The following is a 25,288-nucleotide window of genomic DNA, read 5'->3' on the forward strand; positions in this document are numbered from 1 at the left end:
ATCCACTCGCCCTATCCACTCCCCCTCCGTTTGCGCGCTCACGCTGAGGTTCGCCATGTTAAGGGCCATCCCAAACCAATTAGCGTGGAGTGCGCTTGGAGTGCTTGTGGACTGTCAAACCCCTAAATTAGTGAGTCTGCATCGGTGCAAACTCAGATAAAAAGAGTATGGAAGTGCACCTGCGAACGCGATGCCGGAAGAAACCACATGTAAGTTCCGTCTTCCTACACTGTCACTTGTTTTAGATCGGCTACAGTGCTCAAACTTATGTTTTCCTCGCACTGTGGTTTCACAGCCTCAAACAAAATCACTGAATGTGGTGTCAAAAGATAAAACCAAAAATAGAAAAACATCACTTTAGCCCTAGATCGCTTGACTTGTAGCCAACTCACAGCCTGCATTCATGCATAGCCGACGTAAAAATAAATCAAAATAGGCCTAGGGCTACATCAGATTTACATCATGTATTCCATTATTTACAGGGACAGTGGAACAGACAAGGCAGCTGATCAGGCTGCGTCATGAAAATGCAAGCCTAGTCACAAAGAAAAGAAATGCTGCCAAAGAGGCATGGGAGTTAAGTTTGATCATTACTCATTATATAGCCTATTCCTTTAAGCTATTTAGTTATATTGATTCATATTTTTTATTACAAACCATAATGTAAACAATTTCTTCCCATAAATCACCTACATCTTTTTTCTGTGTGCACTCCAGGGAGTCTCAAACAAGGTTTTGTTCATTATAAGAATGGCATTTATCAGTTTTTGCAAATGAACTCTTCATAGGAAATATAAGCTAATTGTGGATCATGTTATCCCAGGCTCCCCTAAGAGGGCTGGGTAGCCCACTCACACCAAAGACAAACACCCCCCCCCCCCCCGCTAATGTTGTGTGTTGTCCTACAGGTTTGTGATCAAAGAGATGGGGCTCCATGGTGTATCCCACAAACGAGCATCAAAAAAGTGGGAAAACCTTCCGAAGAGATATAAGATGTATTACTTTGTCTCTGTTTAAATGTTTGTTGTATTGCTGCTGGGAGCTAACATACTGCACGTCATTATCCACAGGAACTGAAAAAGCCTGCGACGGGAGGAGGAACTGACCCAGGGGGAGGACACCCCAAAGTCCTGGCCCTACTTCACTGACATGCATGAGGCACTGGGGTCAAAGCCCTCTATAACCCCCCCCCCCCGTTCTAATTGCCTCTGCATTGGCGAGCCCCACCATTCTCTCTGACGCCAATCCAGAGGGCAGTCCTGCTTCCACTCTCCACCCTAGCCCCTCTAACTCCCCATCCCCCAGAACCTCCCTCCGCCCAGGAGGACCACTGTTGTGGATTTTTCCTTTATCCTTAAATGGGCCCTTGCCCCAGCAACCTCTGGGAAGAATAATCATCGAACAAATATTGGAGCAAACAGAGAGTCTTTAATGCATCTGCAGATGGAGAGACATAAGACTACACAGAGGTTAGTCTGTGAGGATATGCTCTGCCCTGAACTGGAGGTAGTGGTTTTTTATAGAACAGTCCGTCGCGTCATACCCTATGTTTCCTGCATTAACTAAGGTGTAGTTTTACAAAGGAATGCAGGAAAACATCTACGTTAAACATGTTCTGTGCCAAAGGAACGTATGTAAACATCTGCGTTAATCATGTTCTGTGTCTGTAGGTTTACTCTTATCGTTGCTGTCCCAGGCTGGGGAGGCCCTCATGATATAGTGGCCATGTGTGTCTGCAGTGTGTGAGAAGTTTCATAAGCACAGAGAAGTGGAAAACTACAGAGTACATACGGAGTGCATATGGAGAACATTTTGTACTCCACACCACCCAAATCTACATCCCACCCCACAGATGTGGATAGTGACCTCACACCTTCACCTGCCACCCTACCACCAGCTGCCAAGAGGAGGAGAAAGGAGAAATATTGGAGTTCCTCCAAAAAGAGTCCCAAAAAGGTGATCAGTGCCACATTGAGCTTACCCAACAATCTGAGATTGTTGAATGCATTTGAAAGAATGGTTGATAAGATGTGACATTTATGTTGTTTGAATATGTTTTGAAAGCAGTCATGTTGGAAATTACCATTTTTTGTTCAGATTAATTGCTTCCTTTGTGGAATACTTGGATTTGTCCAGCAGACCTCAGTTTTGCTTATCGCACACAAATAAAATACGTGACAAGATTGTGTTTCATAAATTTTATTTTATTTTATTCGAAGCACAACATTAAACTGTTTAAAGGTAATCATGCTCCTGCAGGTGCTCTGGAGGGAGGGGAGCTTCATTCCCGTAGTCGTGCTGCCGAAGATGCTCAGGGAGGATGGGCAGGTGCAGACAGAATTTCAGCCATCCACTCTCTGATGTGATTCCCAGTTTTTCCCGGCCGCCTGGTGCATCATGGTGAGTAACCTGGGCATCTCCATCAGGGTTGAAGTCTTCCAGCGCTACGATATCATTGGTCTTGAGGCACAGATTGTGTTAGAATGCACAAAAAGCAATGATATCTGGGGCAAAGGCTGGACTGACCTCCATTGCCTTGAAGAATATGGCCCTCCATCTCGCCATCGTCATCCCAAACACATGTTCAACCACTGAACGGGCCCTTGAATGGTGACGGTTGTATCTCTCCTGGCTCCGTCCTCGCAGAGGAAGCGTGTAGAGGTTGATGATGCCTATTGGTGTTTCTAGGCATTGTAACGCCGTGTGTTTGGACCCAATCGCAGAGAAGAAGCAGTTGGTAAGTACTGTAATGAGATGTGGGGTTGGTCGATATGGAGGTTACTTTGCTGTGTGGGGAGGGGCAGCTAGAGGTGATGGACTGGTCAAGCTCACCTGGAGTTAATTAGGAGAGTTGTCGGGGACTTGGGGAAGCTGACAAAAGAGCGAGCCGAGGACCTGTTCAGTCTCTATCCGGGAGTGGGGCCTGGTGGATGCCACAGGGCACGTTGCCCAGCCAAAAGTAAACGGCAGTGTTGCTCATTTTCCTGGGGGGTGGGGGCCGTTGACTTATAGTGTCGCCGGTGGCGAAGACAGTGAGGTAGGGGAGAAGTTCTAGTGTGAGGAGGGGAGGCCTGCCGTCTCCTGGAGGTAGCGAGGTGGGGAAATTAGTGGAAGTGAGCCAGCTGCTACTGCTTCCCGGCCAGGACCAGCGTTCGGCCCGCCGCCGCTCGCTGATAGAAGGCTCCGTCCCTCAGCTGCTTCCCCGGGGCATTGGACGGCGCCTCCAGCTTAGACCCCTTTGGGGGGGGGATCTCATCGGCTCCGCTAGTTGAGTTTAACTTTTCCTAAGTACTAGCAATTGTAATTTGTTATGTGTAATTTTAATTAATGGTCCAGTAAGGGGTGGCGGAGCAGAAAGGGGTGTGAGAAGGGAGAGTTGAGGCGGAGTTCCTCCTGTGTGCTGCATGACGTTAAAAGGGGATTGCCGTGGCATCTTCTGCCGTGTTGGCGTGCTTTACTAGTGCTTTGCAGTGGAATCTGCCTTGTGTGCATCTGAATCCTCACAGTGATATTGCAGTGGAAGTGTATACTGTGATTTGACGAGGTATTGTATTTTAATAAGAGATCTCGCTCCTGTTTGCATTGTTAAAAGTTACTGCATAAAAATTCTGTTGTTACATATATCTGAAAGTTACTGAATACATATTCTGTTTTGTTACATATATCTGAAAGTTACTGCATAAGAATTCTGTTTTGTTAACTATATCTAAGTTACAACTGAAAGCTCTTATTTTTGCCCCAAAGAGTGAATAAATGCTATAATGCAATTTAAAATGCAGTTTCTACTGTTTCTATCAAATTGCAACCCCCCTCCCCCAAGATCAGGTGGAGGGCTCCTCAGGGTAGATCAAAAATACGCAGGGGGTCCAGGACCCCAAAAAGGTTGAGAACCACTGCTCTACAGGACCCTGCGTACATGCTGGACGTGCTCCTGACGGGTCTGGGAAAACAAGAATATTGGCAAGATATACATACACGAACCTGTCCAGCAGAAGATCGTTGATGGGCGCCTGGAAGACGGCTGGGGTGTTCGCCAAGCCGAAGGGCATCACCAGATACTCGTAGTGGCCTGTGGGAGTGATGAATGCCGTCTTCCTCTCGGATCCGGATCAGGTTGTAGGCACTGCACAGGTAAATTTTGGTGAAGATAGTGGCCCCTCGAAGGTGTTCAAAAGCGGTGGCCAGCAGAAGGAGAGGGTACCGATTCTTGACGGTGATGGCATTCAGGGGCAAAGTGTGCCATCCTTCTTCCCCACGAAGAAATATCCAGCAGCTGCTGGGGAAGTCGATGGCCGGATAAATTACATCTCCAAGGCCTCCTTAATATACCCCTCCATGGCAGCAGTCTCTGGAGCCGAGAGGGAGTACAGGTGTCCCTGGGGAGAGCTGGTGCCGGCACGGAGCTCAATAGCGCAGTCACAGGAGCAGTGTGGAGGAAGGACAGTTGCCCGCTTTTTGCTGAACACCAGGTCAGCATACTCAGGGGGAACATTGGCTAGGTCAGCGGGCTCAGTTTCCACTGCGCCCCGGTGTGTCTTCTGAGGATCCTTGAAGCAGGAAAACTGGCAGAGATGGCTCCACCCCTCCAGCCGACCCGCGGTCCAATCCAGCTGTGGGTTGTGTAAGGTCAGCCAAGGATACCCCAGCACCAGAGGATAGGCGGGTGAGTCGACGAGGTGCAGGGAGATCTCCCCTCCAGGACCAATGTGACAGGGATGGTGCAAAGCCAGACCTTTCTGGACCCCAGAGGGCGACCATCGAGGGCTGTCACGTTAATGTCCTCCTCCAAGTGTCGGGTAGTGACGCCCCACTCCTGAGCCCGGGCAATGTCTAGCAGGTTCCCGGCGGCGCCGGAAGCGACAAAGGCACTGAGCTGATGTGCCCGAGAGCCCCAGGAAACAGTGGCAGACAACAACATACGGGGCTTAGGAGAAGGAGGTATAGAGACTCGACCCGTCAGAATCTCCCCAGCTCCTAACGGGTCTGGTCTTTTTACTGGAGCCTTGGGACAGTGGGCGACGAAGTGGCCAGCCTCCGCAGTACAAACAGCAGCCCTCCCTCATCCGGTGGACGCGCTCTGCCCTTGACAGACTGGCCCTGTCAATATGCATGGGCTCCTCTACTCCCAGCGGAGGGGAGGCGGCTGCAGGTGCTGGAAAGCGGCCAGTGGGCTGAGTGGCATAGGCACCGAGCTGGGATCCATGGGTGCCCCGAACCCTCTTCTCCCTCTGCTGCTCCCGGATGCGATTGTCCACTCGGATGGCGAGTTTAATGAGCTCCTCCAGGTCGTCCTGCTGCTCCCTGGCGGTCAGCTCATCTTTTATGTCCTCCGACAGCCCACGCTGATAAACGGTGAGGAGGGAGGCAGTGTTCCATCCGCTCTCTACTGCCAGCGTGCGGAACTTGACGGTGTAGTCCGCTACTGTCTCCCTTCCTTGTCGCAGGGCGTATAGTCGCTTGGAGGCCTCCTGTCCCGTCACAGGGTGGTCAAAAACTTGGCGCAGCTCCTCCATAAAGGTTCGGTTGGACTGGCAGTCGGGCGCACGCTGCTCCCACAAAGCAGTGGCCCATGCCAGGGTAGGCCCAGACAGGAGCAGTATAATAAACGAGACCTTAGCCGTCTCGTTTACAAACTTGGAGGGCTGAGCCGCAATGGCTAGTTCATATTGGACCAGGAACTGGCGGCAGGTCTCGGGGGTCCCAGAATACTTTTCAGGGGGGGGGGGCAGGTTCGGTTCTGGGAGTCGGGATAGAGTGGAAGGCTGGTCAGTAGAGGCGGTCGGGTTGGGTGTTGCTGACGCTGGTGGTGCTGTCTGGGCAGTCTGTTGCTACTGGAGAGCGGTGGTGAGGCTGGTGATGGCGGCCATCATCTGCCGCTGTGGAGTCTGGACCTGCTGCAGCTGGGAGTGATCCGCTGTCCACTGCTGAAACATGTGGAGGATCTCTCCAAAACAAAAACTGGTGATGGAGGAGACGCTCGCCTTCGGCGACTGCAGCTCGGTGTGCTTTTTGCCCAGAGCTGCACCTTGGGTGGTAACGGCGACGCGCAACTACTCCAACTCTGCTGGGTCCATGTCTGGTCGAGTCTTGCTGTAACGCCTTGTGTTTGGACCCAATCGCAGAGAAGAGGCAGAGGTAGTTGGTAAGTACCAAGTCGCTTTACTGGACTTCAGCAAACACACAATAACCAAATCAGAAAAAAAAAAAACAACTGCCAAACAGGGCAGGCAAAAATGCAAATCAGAATAAACATCAAATACTAAACACAGGAAACACTCTCACACAGAGGAGGCAAACGAGGGTTCAGGAGACAGGGGCTTCCGCAGACCGACGCTAAGCTTCTCCAAGACTCGACGACGTGTATCTGCAAAGCACCCGGTCAAATAGTCTCCAGCACAGGTGCACCTAATCGCAGGCCGATAGGGAGATGTCCCACCTGTTGGCTGCTGATCCTCTGGCCAGTGATCGTGTCAGGCATGGGTATCCACCATCTGCAAGAAGGAAGAACCTGGCTGGTGGATAGAGGGCCTGACCTTAGATGGGGCTATTATTCAGGACTCTGGCATCATGCACAGATCCTGGGTATCCTACAAAAATATCCAGTCGGCTGTCTTGTGGATCACCTGGTGGACAGTGGACCTAGGGACCCCAAATGCATGGGACACCACTGAGAGGGATAGCCCATGTGCCAGGCTGTAGATGAAAATTAGGACCTCCAACTCCTGTCAATCAAATGTATGATTCGATGAAGCAGCAATAGTTGGCAGCGCTGTCTTCGGGAGGGGGGCGGAGTCGGCTTGTGTTCATCACATGAATGAGTCTCTGGGTGTGTCGGAAAAAGCAGTGGTTCGGCTTGTCACGAAAGTGGCGAGGCGTCTCCTTCGAGACTGCCAGCCAGAGAGACGCAGTTGGTGAACTAGAATAGGGAGCGATTGGCCTCTAAATTGGGAGAAAAGGGCAAAAATCAGAAATGACCAAATCAAATTTATTCATAAAGCATATATAAAAACAACTTGCGTTGGCCAAAGTGCTGCACAAGCAGGCAAAAGAATATAGCACCTGTCCCCAGCCATGGTCCCTTGGGTTGTGGATGAGCCTCTGCAGCAGTGCCATTGACTGCCGAGTGAGCCTGAAATCCCCCTTCAGGCATGCCTCTGGCTCTGGGTCACTGTAGACCTGAAAAATGGGCACTGCCGGGTTTAGCTGCATGTACATGTTGCCTCTCTGGGAAAAGACAGGACATGTTTTTCCATGAATAAATAAACACACAGAGTTAAACAGAACATTCACCCAAATGTAAACAAAGCATTCATCTGGGGCCTGCAAGACTTTTACAATAATTCATTCAGTCATATGATGTTTTTTTAGCTAAAGCAATACTTTTATTCCGCAACCTTTAAACAGCTCTTACAATGCAATAGTTTTTATTATTATTATTATTATTATCTAAATACAAATGCCAATGACACTTCCAATGTAATTTTCAAATCCAGTCAGACAGTATAGGCTACAGGTGCATCTCAAAGAAGTACAGCATCGTGGAAAAGTTGTTTTTTTTTTTTTCTATAATTTACTCCAAAAAGTGAAAGTTTCATATTTTCTAGATTCAAAAAAACAAAGTGAAATATTTCAATCCCTTTTCTGTTGTAATGTTGATGATTATGGTGCACAGCTCATGAAAATCAAACAGCCAGTATCCTAAAAAAAATTTTGGGCTTTCATGAGCTGTAAGCTGCAATCATCCAAATGACACAAATAACGGCTTGAGATGTTTCACTTTGTGTGCGATGAATCAAGGATATAGTATGGCAGTTGCACTTTTTGAATCAAAAACAGTGGACTTTTCCACGATATTCTTCATTTTTTGAGATGCACCTGTAGGCTACACCAGAGTGCAATCTGACTTGTACTGATCACCACTTAAATAGAGGCCCTAAGCCTACAGAAATTCTTACATGTTTCATTACTGTATTGATTATGTGGCCTACAACACAGATGTGAATAAAAATGGTTGGGTATAGGAACTGTCAACAATGGCCATGTTATGTAGCCTATGTGTAAAGGTCTATTAGGAGGCCTAGCCTATTTCATCACTTCAAGCGGCCTCATAGCAAAAACGTTCAGTCAGAGCTGGGGCAGTGGGGAAGGACGTTATTATTATAGCTTTTTAAAGATATCTGAATATTTTCATTCTATTTTTGATCCTTTAGGCCCTATTCAGTGGAATGGTAACGATGCCTGCTTATTGCGGTGCGCGTTGTTTAGCCCGACTGGCAGAAGTCCTTCCTCATGTCTCTCGTTTGACCTTGTCTAACAATTGACCTTTCGCAAAGTCCCGCCCCCCTTAGTTACTGTTGCTATGCCCGTCAAGCATTTCAGAACTATCCAGGAAGTAGCCGGAAAACACCAAAACATGAAGGAAGAAATCGGCGCATTGTGTGGGCAAAAGTAACAGTAATAATACGTTAGCTGTATTAGCTATCAATAATAGCTAGTAGCAAGCTTAGCTTGGAGCAGACAGGTATTTTGTTGATTTTGGATGGATTAAGCTGGCCATGGGGTCTTCTATACTGCCAAATCCATTGCCGATATTGCGCCTCTTGCGTTCTGGGTTTCAGGAAGGAAAAGAAAATTACACCCCCTCCAAACTTTTCAGCTATCTAGTATCCGATTTGCAGATCCCATAGGCACCGTTTCAGCATTTTGTTGTGTGTTTGAAAGCTTGACGGACCGTTGCTAAGGTAGGATTGGACAAGCACCGTTCTGGGGCGGTACTTTGCGAAAGGTCAATTCAGTGAAATATGCCACGTCCATGGCACTGCAGGGACTCGCCTCTTGCTGGTACAGCAACGTTGCAGGGGTTTGTAGACGCCTTTGTCTTTTCTGCGAGCAGCGATTCTTGCATTGCGCACATGGAGGATTGTGTAGATCAGGTCGGATCTGCTGCTGCGTTCGGCAGCAAATTTGACCTCTTGAAGGGATACCGGCGGGTTCCTCTGTCAGCGTGTGCTAGAGAGATGGCCGCCTTTATCCCGCCGTCAGGGCTGTGTTCGGACTCGGTAATGGGTTTTGGATGGAGGAGCGCCCCCCCAGCCCGGCCGCCTCTCAGCGCTTGATGAATCGAGCTGCTGCCGGGTTGGAGGACTGCGCCGTTTACCTGGGCGATGTGGTTTGTCTTTAGTGACACTTGGGAGCAGCATCTCTCCCGGCTGGGGGAGCTGTTTGATCGTATGGCCGAGGCACGTCTCCCTCTTAACCTCACAAAGTGTGCGTTTGCGCAGGCCAACGTGACGTATCTCGGTTAAGGTGGTTGGACAGGGTCAGGTGCGTCCAGTGCGTGCACAAGTGGCCGCTATCGATCTGTACCCTGTCCCGTCGAACAAGACAGAGCTTCAACGCTTTCTAGGGTTGGTGCATTACTACCGTGGATTCTGTCGGAACCTTTCCACGGTTGTGGCTCCCCTGACTAGGTTGCTTAAGGCTAAGGCCAAATTTGAGTGGGATCGATCATGTCAGCTGGCATTAGAGAATGTTAAACAGCTTTTGACCTCGAGTCCAGTTCTAGCTGCGCCTAGACTCGATGTTCCGTTTTCACTCCAGGTGGACGCCAGCAACGTTGGGGCTGGTGCTGTGCTGCTGCAGGCAGAGGGTTCGGGGGTGGATCGACCCGTTAAGTTTTTTTCTCTAAAAAGTTCAACACCTACCAGCTAAACTACTCGCTGATCGAGAAGGAGGCGCTTGCGCTGATCCGGGCGCTGATCCACTTTGAGGTTTATGAGTCAGGGGTCGTTCCGTTAGTGGTTTATACAGACCACAACCCTCTTGTGTTCCTGAGGTCCATGCTGTGTCCAAATCAGAGGGTCATGCGGTGATGCCTGTTTTTGCAGGGGTACCGCTTGGACGTGCGTCACATTAGGGGGCTGCACAGCGTAGTGGCGGTTGCTCCTTCCCGTGCCCCTGCTCCGAGTTGGGTCAGGGCGCGGTTAGTATCTTTGTTGTTTATACCGTCCTTCTGTCTCCCTGCCTCCTCTGTCTCCGTCCTCTGGCAATCTCGCCCCTCTTAAATTTGCTTCCTAGGGCCCTTGGTTGCTGAGGGGTGGCGGTCCGTCAGGGGAGGTGATCGGAGGAGGTTGTCCCAGGTCAGGCCAGTATTTTTTATTTTTTTTTAGTTGGTTTGATTTGTTTGTGTCTTGCTTGTTTTGTTGTTGTGCCTGTTAGTTTTGGGTCCTTTATGGTCCGATGTGTGTGTGTGTGTGTGGGGGGGGGGGTGTTACGGCCTCCTCTCCCTGCCTGCTGGCTTTGTCTGTTTCAGTTTGGTGGGTTTTGCACTTTGTTGTTCCCGCGCTCTGAGGGAGCTTCCTGAGACTTCCGGATCCCACCACTTCCTCTCTCCGACCAGCACATTGTTTTTTTTAACTTTATTCATCGTTTTTTTGTATTATCAAATATTTTGATTGTTATTGCAACCCTCGACTTGTCTCCCTTCTTTTGTAACTTCCCTCGAGCTGGGGTTGTATCAGTAGGCCAATGCCCATTGTTTCGATCACAATATGTACCCAGAGTCTCTTTTTTCATGGAGAGGAGGTAGCTTCCACCACAATGGTGCATACTTACAAGTCTCTCCCTCATCCTGTCTTCTGCCAGGACCCTCCAGGTCCGCCTCCCATGACACTCAAATGGCTTTCACACCTCCTTCTGTTATCAGGCCCTTACCATATTTACAAAGAAGAGTCACTTTTAACACCACCTTTGTCCAGCTAAACATGAGCCCCCAGCATCCATTCAGACAATGTAAAGATAGTACAGCCGATCTGCGGTCAACGATTAAAAGTAAGCAACATACAGTAAATTGCCCTCACACTCATTTTATCGTTTATTAGTTCATAAAAATAAAGAGTATTTTCAACAGCAAATTCACACTTCAGCTTAGTTGTAAAACTTAAAATCATTTTCTGCTCTCAAGCATTTTCAAAACTGTGCATTACAGAAATGTCCAACCGATCATTTCAACACGGGCACTCCGTGGATCATATGTCCAAGTCCTCCAGGTCGCCCCAGCTGGGCCCCACTTTGACTTTGGCCTCGAGTTTGACGGACAATTTCATCGCTGTCTCCATTTCTCTTTTCACTATGTGAGCAACCTGACAGGTAGAAAGATTCAAGTTAGAGATGGAGATTCTTTCTTTTAGTCGCACATTGACCTTTGTTCTTCGACTAGCAAAAGACAAGTGTGTAGGGAATACACGTTTCATAGCTTTGAGTAAATTCATCACGGGGTAGGTTGTGTAGGATTTTCACCTTTATCCAGCCAGCCGTCATCCCAAAGTCTGAAGACATTTGGTGGATGTGTAAATCTCTGTTTGATTCATTTCTAGTTTTCACTGACTGTCAATAGAACAACTCCAGAAATTGTAGCTCAATGACCTAAGACACCATAGTCTAACTGCACTTGACAATTTGAATGTCTTTGACTGTACAATCATAGATCTAAAGGTTTAGGGTGTTTCAAGGTAGATTTTCCATTCAAGCCATCGGTTAAATCTCAAATTTCTATGCTATATGCAAACATTTCTAAATATGACCAACATTGCAAATGGAGCCAACAACATTTCAGCAGCAAGTGTGGCATTAACAGATTGAAGCAGAGGAGCTACAAGGCTTTAGGGATAATATCTCATACCTGTATGAGGTCTTCCTCTGTCGTTTCATAGATCAGCTCATCATGCAACTGTAGGACAAAGTAGGCTCCTCTCGGCCGAGCCCTCGCAACCTTGGCTCGATTACTGACTATTTGGTGAATGCCAAAGGAAATCATCAATCATTAAGAATCCATGCAGCATGTGTTGAAGTGATACAGAGTGGGATACCATAAGTTCTAGTAGTAATGAATAATGGACAACATGTGTTGTGGATGTGCATGTTTCACCTGCTTGTCTGTGCTGGTGTGTAAGAGGAGCAGTCGGGTAGGTATCCCGCAGTCGCTTCTGGATATTGACGGTGGCGGTTTTAACTATGTCTGCCGCTGAACCCTGGACAGTCGTGTTCACTGCCTGGCGTTCTGCCTGAGTAGAAGAGTTGGATAAATGGAAACCGATCACAGAATGGAAAGGTTAAACACCACAAACATCATTTATAAATTCTCAGGTGCTAGCGGAAAAAGAATTTCCAGTTTGCAATCTTTTTGTTGTTTGAAATGATTGACAGCAACAATAATTGTAAGCTACTGTGTAATGATGGACACTTACCTGTGCTCTGGCAAATGTATTGGTGTGTGTGATCCCTGGCAGGTATCTCCTGCGGCCCAGAAGAGTCCGAACATAGCCGTTCTTCACACAGCTCTTCACAGTCTCTCGAAGAAAAGTGTGGATCCCTACAAACATAGGACAGGCCAGGAAGGTGTTGTGTTTCAGAGCAGCAAAACAAGTTAAAATGACTGATGCTGACTAAGCCCCAACTCAGTTATCTTCAGCATTTATAGTTTATCTGACAAGGAACCGCTTTTTTGGGAGGCTGATGTAATTTACAATATGAAATGTCCCACCATTTGGCATTTTTTAAATGAATAAGAAAAAAAATGTCATAAAAGGAAAATTTTAGAATATCTAATGTATTAGGTTTCTGGTGTATGGTGTCTGATAGCATCTTAACCACTAGTGACCAGAGAGTCAGTGTATACTTTAGGGCAGTGTTATTCAATCATGTGCCATGGAGGGCCTTGAAAATGCAGGTTTACATTCCAACCCCACACTTCACTGGCTAACACACTTTCAACCATACAGATGAGAATTAATCACAGGGGTTCAAAGTGGTGATGGCCCAAAATAGGACATTTTTTTTATGCCTGAAAACGAAGAAAATGATCAATGCGCCATGCCCAGGCCCCTTCCCATGATGAATGCTACATTTTTCTATACGAGCTCTATTTCTCTATTTTCTTAAAAACTGCGATAGTGGGAGGGAACACATTATTTTCCCTTGACATCACTTGGAGTCCAGCTTCAGCCAGGACCAGCTCCACCCGCCCCCCTTTCTCCCAAATTGTATCGGAAGAGTGGGGAGTCTGCAGCCCTCCCTGTTGATCCAGGAAGGGCTGCAGACTCCCACATGCCTCCTTCGGTACATGTGGAGTCGCCAGCCGCTTCTTCACCTGACAGTGAGGCGTTTCACCAGGGGGATGTAGCGCATGGGAGGATCACGCTATTCCCCCCAGTTCCCTGTGCCCCGATCGACCAGAGGAGGTGCTAGTGCAGCAACCAGGACACTTACCTACATCCGGCTTCCCACCCACAGACACAGCCAGCCCGACCAAGCTGGAGGTAATACAGAGATTTGAACTGACGATCCCTGTGTTGTTACGCAACGGAATAAAGCACTACGCTACCCGGACGCCCCAGGATCAGCTCCATTTGCACCGGACTCCTGCCTCTATTTGAGCCAGAGTAAGGGCATCCTCCTCCTCAAATTCTCTCATTTTGAAAACAAACTAAAGTGGGTGAGTAGTAAAGTTAGGCCACCTGGACTGGTCAAATGTGATGCTAATGTGGATCAAGGCAATGCACGTTTTTTTGTATAGCACATTTTCATACACAATGGCAACTAAAAGTGCTTTACAAAGTACTGTATTGCTTATGAGGGTGGGGATACCTGCAGTCAGTTGAGGTGGAAGAGGTCACTTAGATGAGTGATGAAACGTTTCTCTCAATAAACATTGTGTCCAGATGAACTGATTCAACTTTCTGTGAGCTGGTGTACTGTTGGATTGGAAAGACAACCTATATACACATGCACCTCTATGGCACATGATCAAGTATCACTGCTTTAGAGTATACCAAGATGCCAGTCCATTAAGCAGTTGGGCATTAATGCCATCTTTAAAAACACTGGAGGATATAGGTAGGTACAAATGCTAGCAGTGTGTACCTGTGTATCTGGCCTTAAAACTTTCGATATAGCAGGACGCCTCGTTCTCATCCACGCCCATTTGCTCCCCCAAAGACTTGGCTCCCATCCCATAGATGATACCATAGCAAATCTGCACAAACATTGAAACAAATGTCTTGATTTATTGGGTGCACATTATACAGAATAATAAGTTTATCAAAGAAAATGCACGTCTCAGTGATACTGTCTCATTCAAGTCTAGCAACACCTGTTTGGCTTGTTGTCTGAGGCTGTCATTTACAGACTCTATGTCGATGTTCTTCCACTCGGCAGCGATACAGCGAAAGACATCTGCTCCTCCATTTAACACCTGACACACACACAGCATTTTTAACAGCTTATCAGGCTGATTTTGTAATAATTACATCATTTATACAGCATTTCCAGGCTATAATGTTTCACATTGAGCTTGACAAAGTAATGGTTGACAGTTTCCACATTTCATTTTAAGCTTCTAACCCGCAAGAGGCGTCGATCCTTGGACAGATGAGCTAAGACTCTCAGCTCCAGTTGTGAGTAATCAGCTGCTAACATCATCCCACCTGCAGGATAGAGACGAATAATGTCTGAAAAAGAAGGGTCAAGGCAAATGCAGAACAGTTTGAGGCACACATGCACAGACATATGCAAATGAATAACCTGAAAAGGGTATGAAGGCGTGTCGCATGCTGACAGAGAAGGCTGGTCCTTTTTGTGGACTCCTCACTGGAACTGTAGGCGTCACAGTCTGTCTTCTCCTCTTGCTTTAACAGGAAAAGAGAAAGGGATAACAGCATTATCATTTCCTCATTAGCTGTCCCAGTAGCAGTTTGTAAGCCTTATTTGGACAGTGGACTGTCAAATGATAAATCTTATTTTGCCTTGGTAACTGACACTTGTTAAATGATGTTTTATTTAGTCTATCAATGTCGACTGGTATGTGGTTTATTGTAAGTTCCATCTATAGACCTATTAGAAAAATTTAAATGAGAGTGAGAAAGTATTTCCAACATTTACATATAGCTATACATTTTCAAAAGAAACGTCAGTGTATTTAAACATGCTGCAATTAAATTAATATTTGATTTATTCATGTCAGATGCATATACACATCTCAATATACTAGCTAACGTCAGCATATTAACCTGTGTCATTAACAAGGTTGTTGCAAACTGAGTCTGTTGCTACTGTTCTGCAACTCAAAAACCAGAATACTTCATTATCCCAATAAATAAACATTTACATGAATGTAAACACGTTTTTGACGCTATTGGTCAGAATGCAAAATGGGTCGTGGGCCTTGAAAGTCCTTATAAGACAAGAGGTATCATGCTTTAGGGAGCAAGAAAGAGTGTGAAACACTCTTTACACACTTGATTATTTTTGCTCTAGTTCAAGGCATTATTAATTGCAGATATTTTGTACTGAAGGGACTTCCAATCTCTTTATTTAGAAAGTATAGAATGAAATGTCTAATTTGTGTCACAGGCTGAACGGTGTCTGAAAATTTTAGGATTCAATTATATCATAGCCTGTAGGAAAAAGTTCTGAAGGAGCCTCCCATCTAATAAGTTCTGTCAACTTACCCTGACTTTGTAGCAGTAGGGCCGCCATCTTGTGAGGGTGGGCTCTCCCCCACCACCATGGCCATGTTAATATCAAAGTCTTTGGGAACATTCTGGATGTTAGGTTCTGTGAAACTCACTCGGCCTGCACAAAGCAATAAAACTTGCAGGTTGACTGCTGAACAGGTAGATGAGATAAAAACTTGATACGAGGTACAGTATAAAATGAAACGAAAAATGCAGTGATTTCTAAGATGTTTCTCCAGAAAGTATGCAACGTAATATCAGAATAATATCTGATACGAATATGTACCTGTTGTTTGTATGTGTGTGAAGCAACTGTGTGATCCAAAGTTGTATGGTTGTTTTTTTACAAGGGATACAAAAGATTTTAGGAAGTGGTTTCCTTTCCGGTACACCAGTCTTGCCCTTGATATGGCACTTGTTTCTTCTCCTTTCCTTAACTCCTTCTGGGGAGATACCTAAACTTAATCTCTTTTCATACCTGTGGCTGTGTGAGTCTGGGCAATAGGATATATTCTGTCCATGCCCAGTAATGAATGGTGGTGTTTCTCTCTCTGCAGGGGAAACACCACTTTGGTCATGGCATTTGTGATCCGCCGCCACTCCAGAATGATCCCCGGCAACAGGTGCAGAGGACGAAGTTTCTCCAGAACATCCTGATGACATCATTTCAGTTTAGCTTTTACCTTGACCAATGTTGTTTCTTTTAGATAGCATGCTGCTCAAGGCCTACCAACTCCAATAGCACATAACAATTCAATGGTTGGAGACATTATGGGAAATTAAAGTTTCCAATCTTCAATCAGTGATTGTTCACATTTGGTTTTGGGTTTGTGGTAGGTAACACAACTCCAGCGCATGTATTCACTGATTAAGGGTTGAGTGCTTTGATGAACAGAAGAAAAGCATCTACCTTGGTAGTACTAAACTGCTTGCCAAGGCGTACTCTTCCACCTCCTCTCCTGGTAGAGCCCAAGGTCTTCTTATATTTTAATCCGCCCATATAACCATTAGGAGGCAGATGGAGCTCCAGGAACAGCACCTGTGAGGTGCACACATTAACATCCATACACACATATGCATATAGCACACACATACGCACACAAACAGGTTTAAGATATGTGACATCACATTTTTTCAGGCTATGCCTTCTCACAACAAACTCCCTTCTCTAGATCTTAGCACTGTGTCATGGTCTCTTATGCATGCTCTTTATTAGGCTACCGGGAATAATTGAATTGATAAGGATGCTTCATAGTTGCAAATTACTAAGCTGCCTTGAAAAATAACGTCTGCTGAAAGCCTTAATATCACTATCTAGGTGGGACCAAGTCACTGTTTTCCAAGTCACAAGTAAGTCTCAAGTCTTGGTACTCAAGTCCCAAATCAAAACATGTAAGTCCCTAGTCGAAGACTGACAAGTCCCAAGTCCTAAGCAAGTCATTATGCACTGTTCATCGAATTTAATGCATTTCAAAACTGCAACAACAAAGTAATCATTAATATACGAAATTTATGCAAATAGTAAATGACTTAGAATTTTTATTTCAGGCTGAGTCAAAGTGACTCTGAAATTATGGAAATTAAGAGTTGATCGGCTGCACACTTTTAAAAAGCATTTCATCTTTTGGGCTTGGAGAAGGTATGAAGCCTTTCAAGTCAAAAGGCTCAAGTGAAGTCATGAGTCATCGGTGTTAACGCTAAAGTTGAGTTGCAAGTCTTTTTCAGTTTTGTCAAGTCTAAAGTCATCAAATTTGTGAGTCTGAATCATGGTGCTTGAGTCCACACCTCTGCTATCTACTGCAGTCAGTGAGTTAGGTGAGAGAAGAGAGCTGTCAGACCTGTGCTATGTCATCAATGCTGGTGAGTGAGAAGGTGTGTCCGGCCAGGCTGTAAGCGTCAGCTTCCAGGGTGGCGAGTTTAGCTTGCATCACATGTTTCTGTCTCTCACATTCTTCCACACTGAAGCCCACTCCATTCAACTCCAGCAGAGCCAAACATATCTGAGAGGGCATCTCCACCTGCCTGAATAAATCTGACACATTTAAGGTGGTAAGACAGTGAAAAGCAAGACAAGATCACCCACAATTAATACGTCACTGAAATAATAATAATAATAACGTTTGTTATTTATTGCAAAGGCCACAAGTGTACATATTCGAATGTTTTCTTTACCAAGCATTGAATCTTTCTCCAGCAGGGCAGTGAGATGGCTCATGGTAGTGTGTACTAGCACGCTCTCGGTGGCTGCACTAACACGAGGACAATGAGTGTGTGTGTATTTCGGTCCTCCCAAGCTGTCCACTAGAGGCAGTTCTTCAGGGCAGTAGATGGCCACCATGTTGGCCATGGTTCTCTCCTCGCTGCCAGGGTCCACCAGCCAGCATGCTACCTATGGCACGAATTCACAACATAGACAGTTGAACTGCTGCTGGTCCAGTTACAGAAAGAAGCTGAATATGTGTAAAAGGTGAGTCTGGAAAGTAAGTTTGTATCCTCAACGTAGCATGGTAATTGTTTACCTTTTCCAAGTAACAACTCTGCTGTCCGACTTAGCCTTTTGTACATTTGACTGAGTCTTCTGATCTTGCTCTATTTACCACTGGTCCCACTCACAAGCTAGGCCATACACTCGACCTAGTCTTATCATTTGGTTTTCTGATATGCAATGTGGTTATAATTGATGCTTCTCTGTTGGATCATAGTGCCGTCATATTTGATACATCTCTGCCTTTCTCTTCTACTAAACCTTTTCTCCCTGTACGTTGCTCTCACTACATTAACACTTTTTTTATTTCTAGTTTTTCCCCTTATCCCACCCGATTAACCCAATGGCATATGGCCGGAATTCTTGTCGAATAACTCCCCTGGCTCACGTTTCCACGGGAAGGAGATAGTCGTAACACCAGCTTCCTTCAAACTCGTGTCGGCTGCTCTCGCTGTTTTACACTCCTCGCATGGATTGCATTCCCTTCAGGCCGCAAAGGAGACGTAGGGAGAATGCGTTCGGTTGCTTGGCTGCAGGCGCCCGGATGGGCCAGAGGGGTCGCTGGAGAATGACGAGTCCCCGAACACCACCGATCTACACCCACTATCCCTCGGGTAAGGGTGGCCTAATGAATGCCTTACCCCGTGGACGCTCTGGCCGTGACCGGTTACAGCGAGTCTGGGATACGAACCTCCCAGCCACATGACGAGCGGATTGCAAGAACGGCGGTTTATTCCGCTCGGCCATTGGAGCGGCTTACTACATTAACTCTTAAGACTGCCAATAAGTTCTCTGAGGCTCTCATCGCTGATCGCAATACCTGCACTGTTGAGGCTTCCCTCCCCATTTCAGTACTAAGGAACTGACTTCCTTATTTAATACCACCTGCTTTTCTATTCTGAATACTGTTGCTCCCCTTAAATTGAAAAAGCCTAAGCTGGCGTCCGGATAGCATAGCAGTCTATTCCATTGCCTACCAACACGGGGATCGCCGGATCGAATCCGTGTTACCTCCAGCTTGGTCAGGTGTCCCTATATACAAAATTGTCTGTCTCTGCGGGTGGGAAGCCGGATGTGGGTGTGTGTCCTGGTCGCTGCACTACCGCCTCCTCTGGTCAGTCGGGGCGCCTGCTCGTGGGGGGGGGGGGGGCGTATAGCGTGATCCTCCCATGCGCTTCATCCCTGTGGCGAAACTCCTCACTATCAGGTGAAAAGAAGCGGCTGGTGACTCCACGTGTATTGGAGGAGACATGTGGTAGTCTGCAGCCTTCCTGGATCAGCAGAGGGGGTGGAGCAGCGACCAGGACAGTTCAGAAGAGTAGGGTAATTGATTGGCCAAATACAAGTGGGGAGAAAAATGGGGGGGGGGGGCTAAGCCTAAAGGTCTGCCTTGGCTTAATGACACCAACAGAGCCCTGAGGTGGGAGCGCAGAATATCTAAACGAAAGTGGAATAATCATAAGCTTAAAATTTCCTTTGGAATTTTGAGAAACAATCTTCACAAATATAAAGAAGCAGTTAATGCTCCAAGAGCAAAACACTTTTCTGACCAACAACTCTCATAATCCCAAGGTCTTATTCAGTACTATAAATTCGGTCATCTACCCCAGCTCCACATAAAAGCTTAGATGTGTCCCTTGCTAAATGTGAAGCATTTTTAAAAATGTTCATTCGCAAAGTTGAGGATATATGAATGAAAATTCCCCCCACCCACCCCTCTTCTAAATTGGACTGCTTCCAACTTATCACTTTCTGCATTGGCTCCCCATCAAAACTAGAATTGATTTCAAAATTCTTTTAATTTTATACAAAACGCTAAATGGCCTTGCACCACACTATATAAAAGACATGTTAATTCCTTACAAACCAGCAAGAACTCTCAGGTCCAATGGCAGTGGTCTTTTAACCATCCCTCGTGCTAGGTCTAGAGCAGGAGAAGCTGCATTTTCTATTTATGCCCCAAGTAGATGGAACGCCTTGCCTGAGCACCGGAGAGAGGCCCCCCCACACTAGACACATTTAGAAGCAGGTTCAAAACCTTACTTTTCAAAACAGCCTACAGCTAAATTCATAGTGTGTGTGTTTTATATATTTTGCTATTTTTATATATTCTGCTCTGTTGTTACTTTTAATTAACCAGTGTTTATGGCACTTTTGTTTATTTTACTAATTCAGTTTTAAATTTGTCTGTACTTTTTTTTGTGAGGGCGGGGAGATTTTATTGATTTTATTGTGTGAAGCACTTTGTGTTACATTTGTTTGTATGAAAAGTGCTATACAAATAAAATCTTGATTGATTGATTGATTGATATCATGCTACCCACCCTTACAAAGATTGTTTCTATCATGAAACCTATAACCTGCCCTCATGACATTGTCCCTACTGCCCTCCTGAAGGATGTCATTGACATAGCCAGACCCAGCATCCTTTCCATTATCAACAGCTCTCTGTCCACTGGTACCGTTCCAACCTGTTTCAAGCATGCAGTGGTCCAGCCCCTCCTGAAAAAACCCCAACTTAAACCCTACCTTACCTAGGAACTACAGACCTTTTTTTTATTATTATTTCTGATTTTTCCCTTTTTCTACCAATTTAGTGGCCAATCGATACCACCCACCCTTGTACTGTATGCGTTCACCAACTGCTTCTCCCTGGCCGGCAGTCTCACAGGAGACTGCTTTTTACGACACACACAGATGCATTAATGTGATGAACACAAGCCGACTCCACCCCCCTCCCGAAGACAGCGTTGCCAATTATTGCTGCTTCATTGAATCCAGCCATAGTCGGTTCTGACGGGACCGGGGCACGAACCCCGGCCCCCTGTAGGCAACTGCATCGACACAAAGCCGATGCTTAGACCGCTACACCACTGTGGACCCTCAGACCTATTTTTAAATTTCCATTGCTGTCAAAGCTTCTCAAAAAGGTTATTCTCAATCAACTACTGTCCTACCTACACCAAACAACATCTCGGAAAGATTTCAGTCAGGTTTTAAGGCTTATCATAGCACAGAGTCTGCCTTGCTGAAAGTGTACAATGATCTGCTGCTCTCTGCCGACTATGGTGACTGTGCCATTCTAATTCTTCTTGACCTCAGCACGGCATTCAATATTGTGGATCATGACATTTTATTAGACCATCCCCAGTATGGGGTTGGTGTTGATGGCTCTGCCTTGAAATGGTTCACATCCTACCTCAAAAATAGAAGCTTCTTCATTAACACAGGCAATTTTCCTCTCCCCCAGCTAGTCTCTCCTGCGGGGTCCCACCGGGTTCTATCCTAGGTCCCATTCTTTCCTCTATATACATGCTTACCCTCGGTCAAATCATTCAAAAATACAACATGTCCTTCCCCTGTTATGCTGATGACATTCAGCTTTATCTCCCCCTGAAACCAAATGATCGAGTCCAATCTAGTCAGCTTCTTGAACTGCCTTGAGGACATAAAGTGCTGGATTGCACAAAACTTCCTAAAGCTGAATTAAGGCAAATCTGAAGTTGTCCTATTTGGCCCCCCTGACTCTGTTAGTTTTTACCAACAGTCTTGGCAACCTGTCCAACCTTGTCAAACCTCATGTCAAAAACCTTGGTGTGATATCTGAGTCTGCCTTCAAGTTTAACAACCAGTCATTTTGATCGTTTTGGATTTTGAAAGTTTAATAACTGGAAAAAAAACAAAACACGATACAGACCTGCTGCTCCCTGAATGCTCTTAAATCGCATATATTTACATTAAAATTAGTTTTAGAGCAATTGCACAAAAGAAAGTTATAAGATTTACCTAAAATTACCATGAGCCGTCAAAAAGATAGCTCGTAATTTGTGCGTGATCGTGCGCATCATGTCACTATTTATGATGTGTGGGTCGCATCATTTTCTTCGTGAAGTTAGTTGCTCTGTCCTAGAAACACACTAGCATTCTCCGGTGCAGAGAAATAGTCTAAACTTGATTTTTGATTATTGTCAGCGGGTCTGGTTACAGACGCCGTTTCAGACGCACCATGATTGCCACCGAGGCATTGCAGTATCTACAGGTGCTGGATAGCGGTGCTTTTAAATTGTTTGAAAAATAGTATGAAAAATTATTTACATGTAATTGAAATACATAAGCTGTAACTTATGGGCTTAATATTTCTTTGAGTGCATATGCAATGCATTAATATCTCAGCTGGGTATCTATCGTGACAGAATATAGAGTTTAAAAACCATGGGCGGCCATTTTGATGGCCCACGGTCGTTGTAGTAGTTTTTAAGTTCCGGTCGTTGTTTGGGACTGTTTCAATAGTTATTTTCAGTTCTTTTTTACATTTCACATTTTATAGGCGTTGTTACATTTGTTAGATTAGCAATATGTGTTTTTCAGGTAATAGTTTCACTTTTTCAATTTTGCTATTCAAGTTCAACCATGTCTCTCTGAAGTTTAAATTTTTTAATAGTATTATAGTTTTTAAAATGGTAATTTTGGTGTCAGTCGTTTCTTAACAGACATACTAACATATACAATGCATTAATATCTCAATTGTGTATTTATCTTTACAGACTATAGAGTTTAAAAATAGGCAGTCATTTTGACGGCCCATGGTTGTCTTAGGTAGGAGTGAATTCCCGGTTGTTCTGGTGTTAATGCGGTAGTGAAAGCAAGTTTTTTCCAATTTTGTGCTATTGCCAAAATCAAGCCATTCTCTCAAAGATCTCGAAAAAGTCATCCACACTTTGATATCCTCCCGCTTGAACTACTGCAACTCCATGTATATTGGGATTAGTCAGTCATCCCTTTCCCACCTGCAACTGGTCCAGAACGCCATAGCCAGGCTCCTTACAGGTACCCGGAAGAAAGACCATATATAACCCCCTACACTGGCTTCTCTGCACTGGCTGCCTTTGTGGTTCAGAATGGATTTTCAGGTTCTCCTGTTTGTTTAAAAAGCCCTAAATGGCTCCTGGCTGTTCTATGGTCTAAACTTAATCTCAGGAGTGACCTCGACTTTGCGGTTGCAGCCCTTAGACTGTGGAACAGCAAGCATTCCCCTTCCTATAAGATCTGCTACCTCCATCAACTTAAATCCTGGCTCAAAACTAGCATTTGAATCCTCCTGATGTGGCCGATTTCTGGCTTGTGCCTATGTCCATGTGTTGTTTATTCGTGCGTATGAGCTATGTGCCTTGCTGTCTATGTCGAGGTTTTTTGTATTTGTGTTTTAGCTACCTGATCTAGTCTGTACAGCACTTTGGCCAACGTGGGTTGTTTTTAGATGTGCTCTATATATAAATTTGACTTGACTTGACTAATTCCCTGTTTTTATTCCCAGTATTCTAAAGTTCCTATGTGTAATATTTTGGCTTTGCTGAAGCACTTTTCTGGAGAACTTTTGAAAATGAATTAAATGCACAATGACAAAAGGAAACTTATCTAGCCTCTGTCAACTATTACATGCCTCCTGATTTGACACTGTTCCTCCTAGAAGTTTTGGAACCTGCTGGGAGCTACCTGCCTAGCCTGTTTGGTTTATGTAAGCCGATTTCCCCAAGTGTAGCCGGTTTGACATCTTTTCTGCTTAGGTCTTTCCACACTAGGCTTGTGACGATTAGCCGATTTGCATTGGTTTATCGATCCAAGGGTCTACGATGCAGTGGATCGGTTGGAGCGGTGTGCATCGGATAGAAATTGGGCTGAAACCGTGATGCATCGCCTTGTAAAAGCTTTGCATCGGTAAAATCCGATTTCTTATAATATATATATTTTTTTAAATGATTATTTTCATAATTCTCTCAGCAGTTTCTCAAACGAGCGGACTATTTGCTGCGGAGAAAAAAACAATTGGAGGCGGATTCACCTACTCGCCACTAGGCGTCACTAGTCACTCAATATTAACGCCACAACAGCCGGCCTACTTCATACAAGCAACATGGCAGAGAAGGCAGACGAACAGATACACTTTTTACCTAGCCATACCTACAAGTCCCGTGTTTGGCGTCACTTCGGATTATTTAAAAGAGATGGAAACCTCAACAAGAGCCAAGCAATTTGCAAAAGATGCCGTCTTGCTATAAAATACACAGGCAGCATGACAAACCTGACTTCTCACCTGAAACGGCGACATGGCTTGGCTGAGGACTCCCCGATAGCTAGCTCGCCCTCTGATTCACCTCATGCTAGCTCCAGTGATAGCAACACGGGTCAACAGCCAAGTACCACTACTTTTTTCCAAACTCAACACGCGCCCAGAAATTAACTGAAGCCATCGCCTTCTTTATCTGTAAAAATATCCAGCCTTACAGTGTGACGGAGAACGAGGGCTTCCAACACCTGATGCGCATCTTGGAAGCGAGGTACCATATTCCAAGTAGAAAGCTTTTCACCGAGAAACAAATCCCCGAACTGTTTTGTAGGCTGAGCTCCACTACTGTGTAATGTGCCAGTTTGTGAAAGACTTTTTTTTATATTGACAAACACACCACTGCTGAGTTAGCCTACTTTAAGTGCGCCTGAGTGTTCATCTGTTAGTTAGCCTAATTGTTGATGGTGAGAAGTCTACTGCTTTGTAGGCTGCTACTACTATGTTCTAAATGGAACAATAAAATGAAGTTGATTTTGCACCGATATGCACTGTTATTGGATTGTGTTGAATCGTGATGCATCGCAGAAGGAAGATGAATCGTATCGTACCGAATCGGTAGCTGCTTCATGTGTATCGTTAATGTATCGGGTCGTTGGCTGTGTATCGAGATACGTATCGCATCAGCCTGGGGATAGAGATTCCCATCCCTATTCCACACACATGCTTCAGGTGTAACTGCTGCTTTCTCTGTCCTCCCCATCCTAACACAGAGCTCAACTTTAAATAAAATTGCTGCTGCATGGCTGCAGCATGACCCAAGTCTTAAATGTGAAAAAGACAGAAGAAAACATATCGACTTATCCAATATATTGTGACGTGGTCAAATAACGGACTTCTCAGCCAACCTTTCAGAGTTAACAAGCAAGCGTTTAATGACCGCAAGCCAAGCTAGTCATAACAGACACAAGTTCGTATTGGTCTCAGCTTATCTTTTCTTGGCCTCAGAAGTGACCTTATCTATTTGTCTGCTCTTTACACTCATGGCGGGAAATAGCATGTTGTCTAATACAACTTCTCTCATAACGTCCCCATTACCTTCCACCACATCCCCACTATCTGCAACAGATATGCCCGTTTTAACAAGTTCAATATCCCACAACATAACCAAAACATTGACACTTCAGTTGCATCATGGGTAATATGCAAATGAACCCCCTGACTTCGAGC

The 25,288-nt window shown here is 45.5% G+C and overlaps 1 protein-coding gene across 1 annotated transcript in view; it reads right to left on the bottom strand.

The window, feature by feature from the left end:
- Window positions 1–10,877: 10,877 nt before the first annotated feature.
- The window catches only part of polq (polymerase (DNA directed), theta), a 53,625-nt gene continuing 39,214 nt past the window's right edge, over window positions 10,878–25,288 (bottom strand). The window contains exons 21-33 of the mRNA XM_056280556.1: window positions 17,685–17,901; window positions 17,351–17,544; window positions 16,423–16,551; window positions 15,991–16,165; window positions 15,507–15,630; window positions 14,581–14,684; window positions 14,401–14,483; window positions 14,150–14,251; window positions 13,921–14,032; window positions 12,246–12,370; window positions 11,927–12,062; window positions 11,681–11,787; window positions 10,878–11,141 (exon numbers count right to left, since the gene is read on the bottom strand). Of these exons, the coding sequence (XP_056136531.1) occupies window positions 11,028–11,141; window positions 11,681–11,787; window positions 11,927–12,062; window positions 12,246–12,370; window positions 13,921–14,032; window positions 14,150–14,251; window positions 14,401–14,483; window positions 14,581–14,684; window positions 15,507–15,630; window positions 15,991–16,165; window positions 16,423–16,551; window positions 17,351–17,544; window positions 17,685–17,901 (1,722 nt within the window). The 3' untranslated portion in view covers window positions 10,878–11,027. The remainder of the gene's footprint in view (window positions 11,142–11,680; window positions 11,788–11,926; window positions 12,063–12,245; window positions 12,371–13,920; window positions 14,033–14,149; window positions 14,252–14,400; window positions 14,484–14,580; window positions 14,685–15,506; window positions 15,631–15,990; window positions 16,166–16,422; window positions 16,552–17,350; window positions 17,545–17,684; window positions 17,902–25,288) is intronic.

This window comes from Lampris incognitus, chromosome 5 (assembly GCF_029633865.1).
Source record: "Lampris incognitus isolate fLamInc1 chromosome 5, fLamInc1.hap2, whole genome shotgun sequence".
Taxonomy (NCBI): domain Eukaryota; kingdom Metazoa; phylum Chordata; class Actinopteri; order Lampriformes; family Lampridae; genus Lampris; species Lampris incognitus.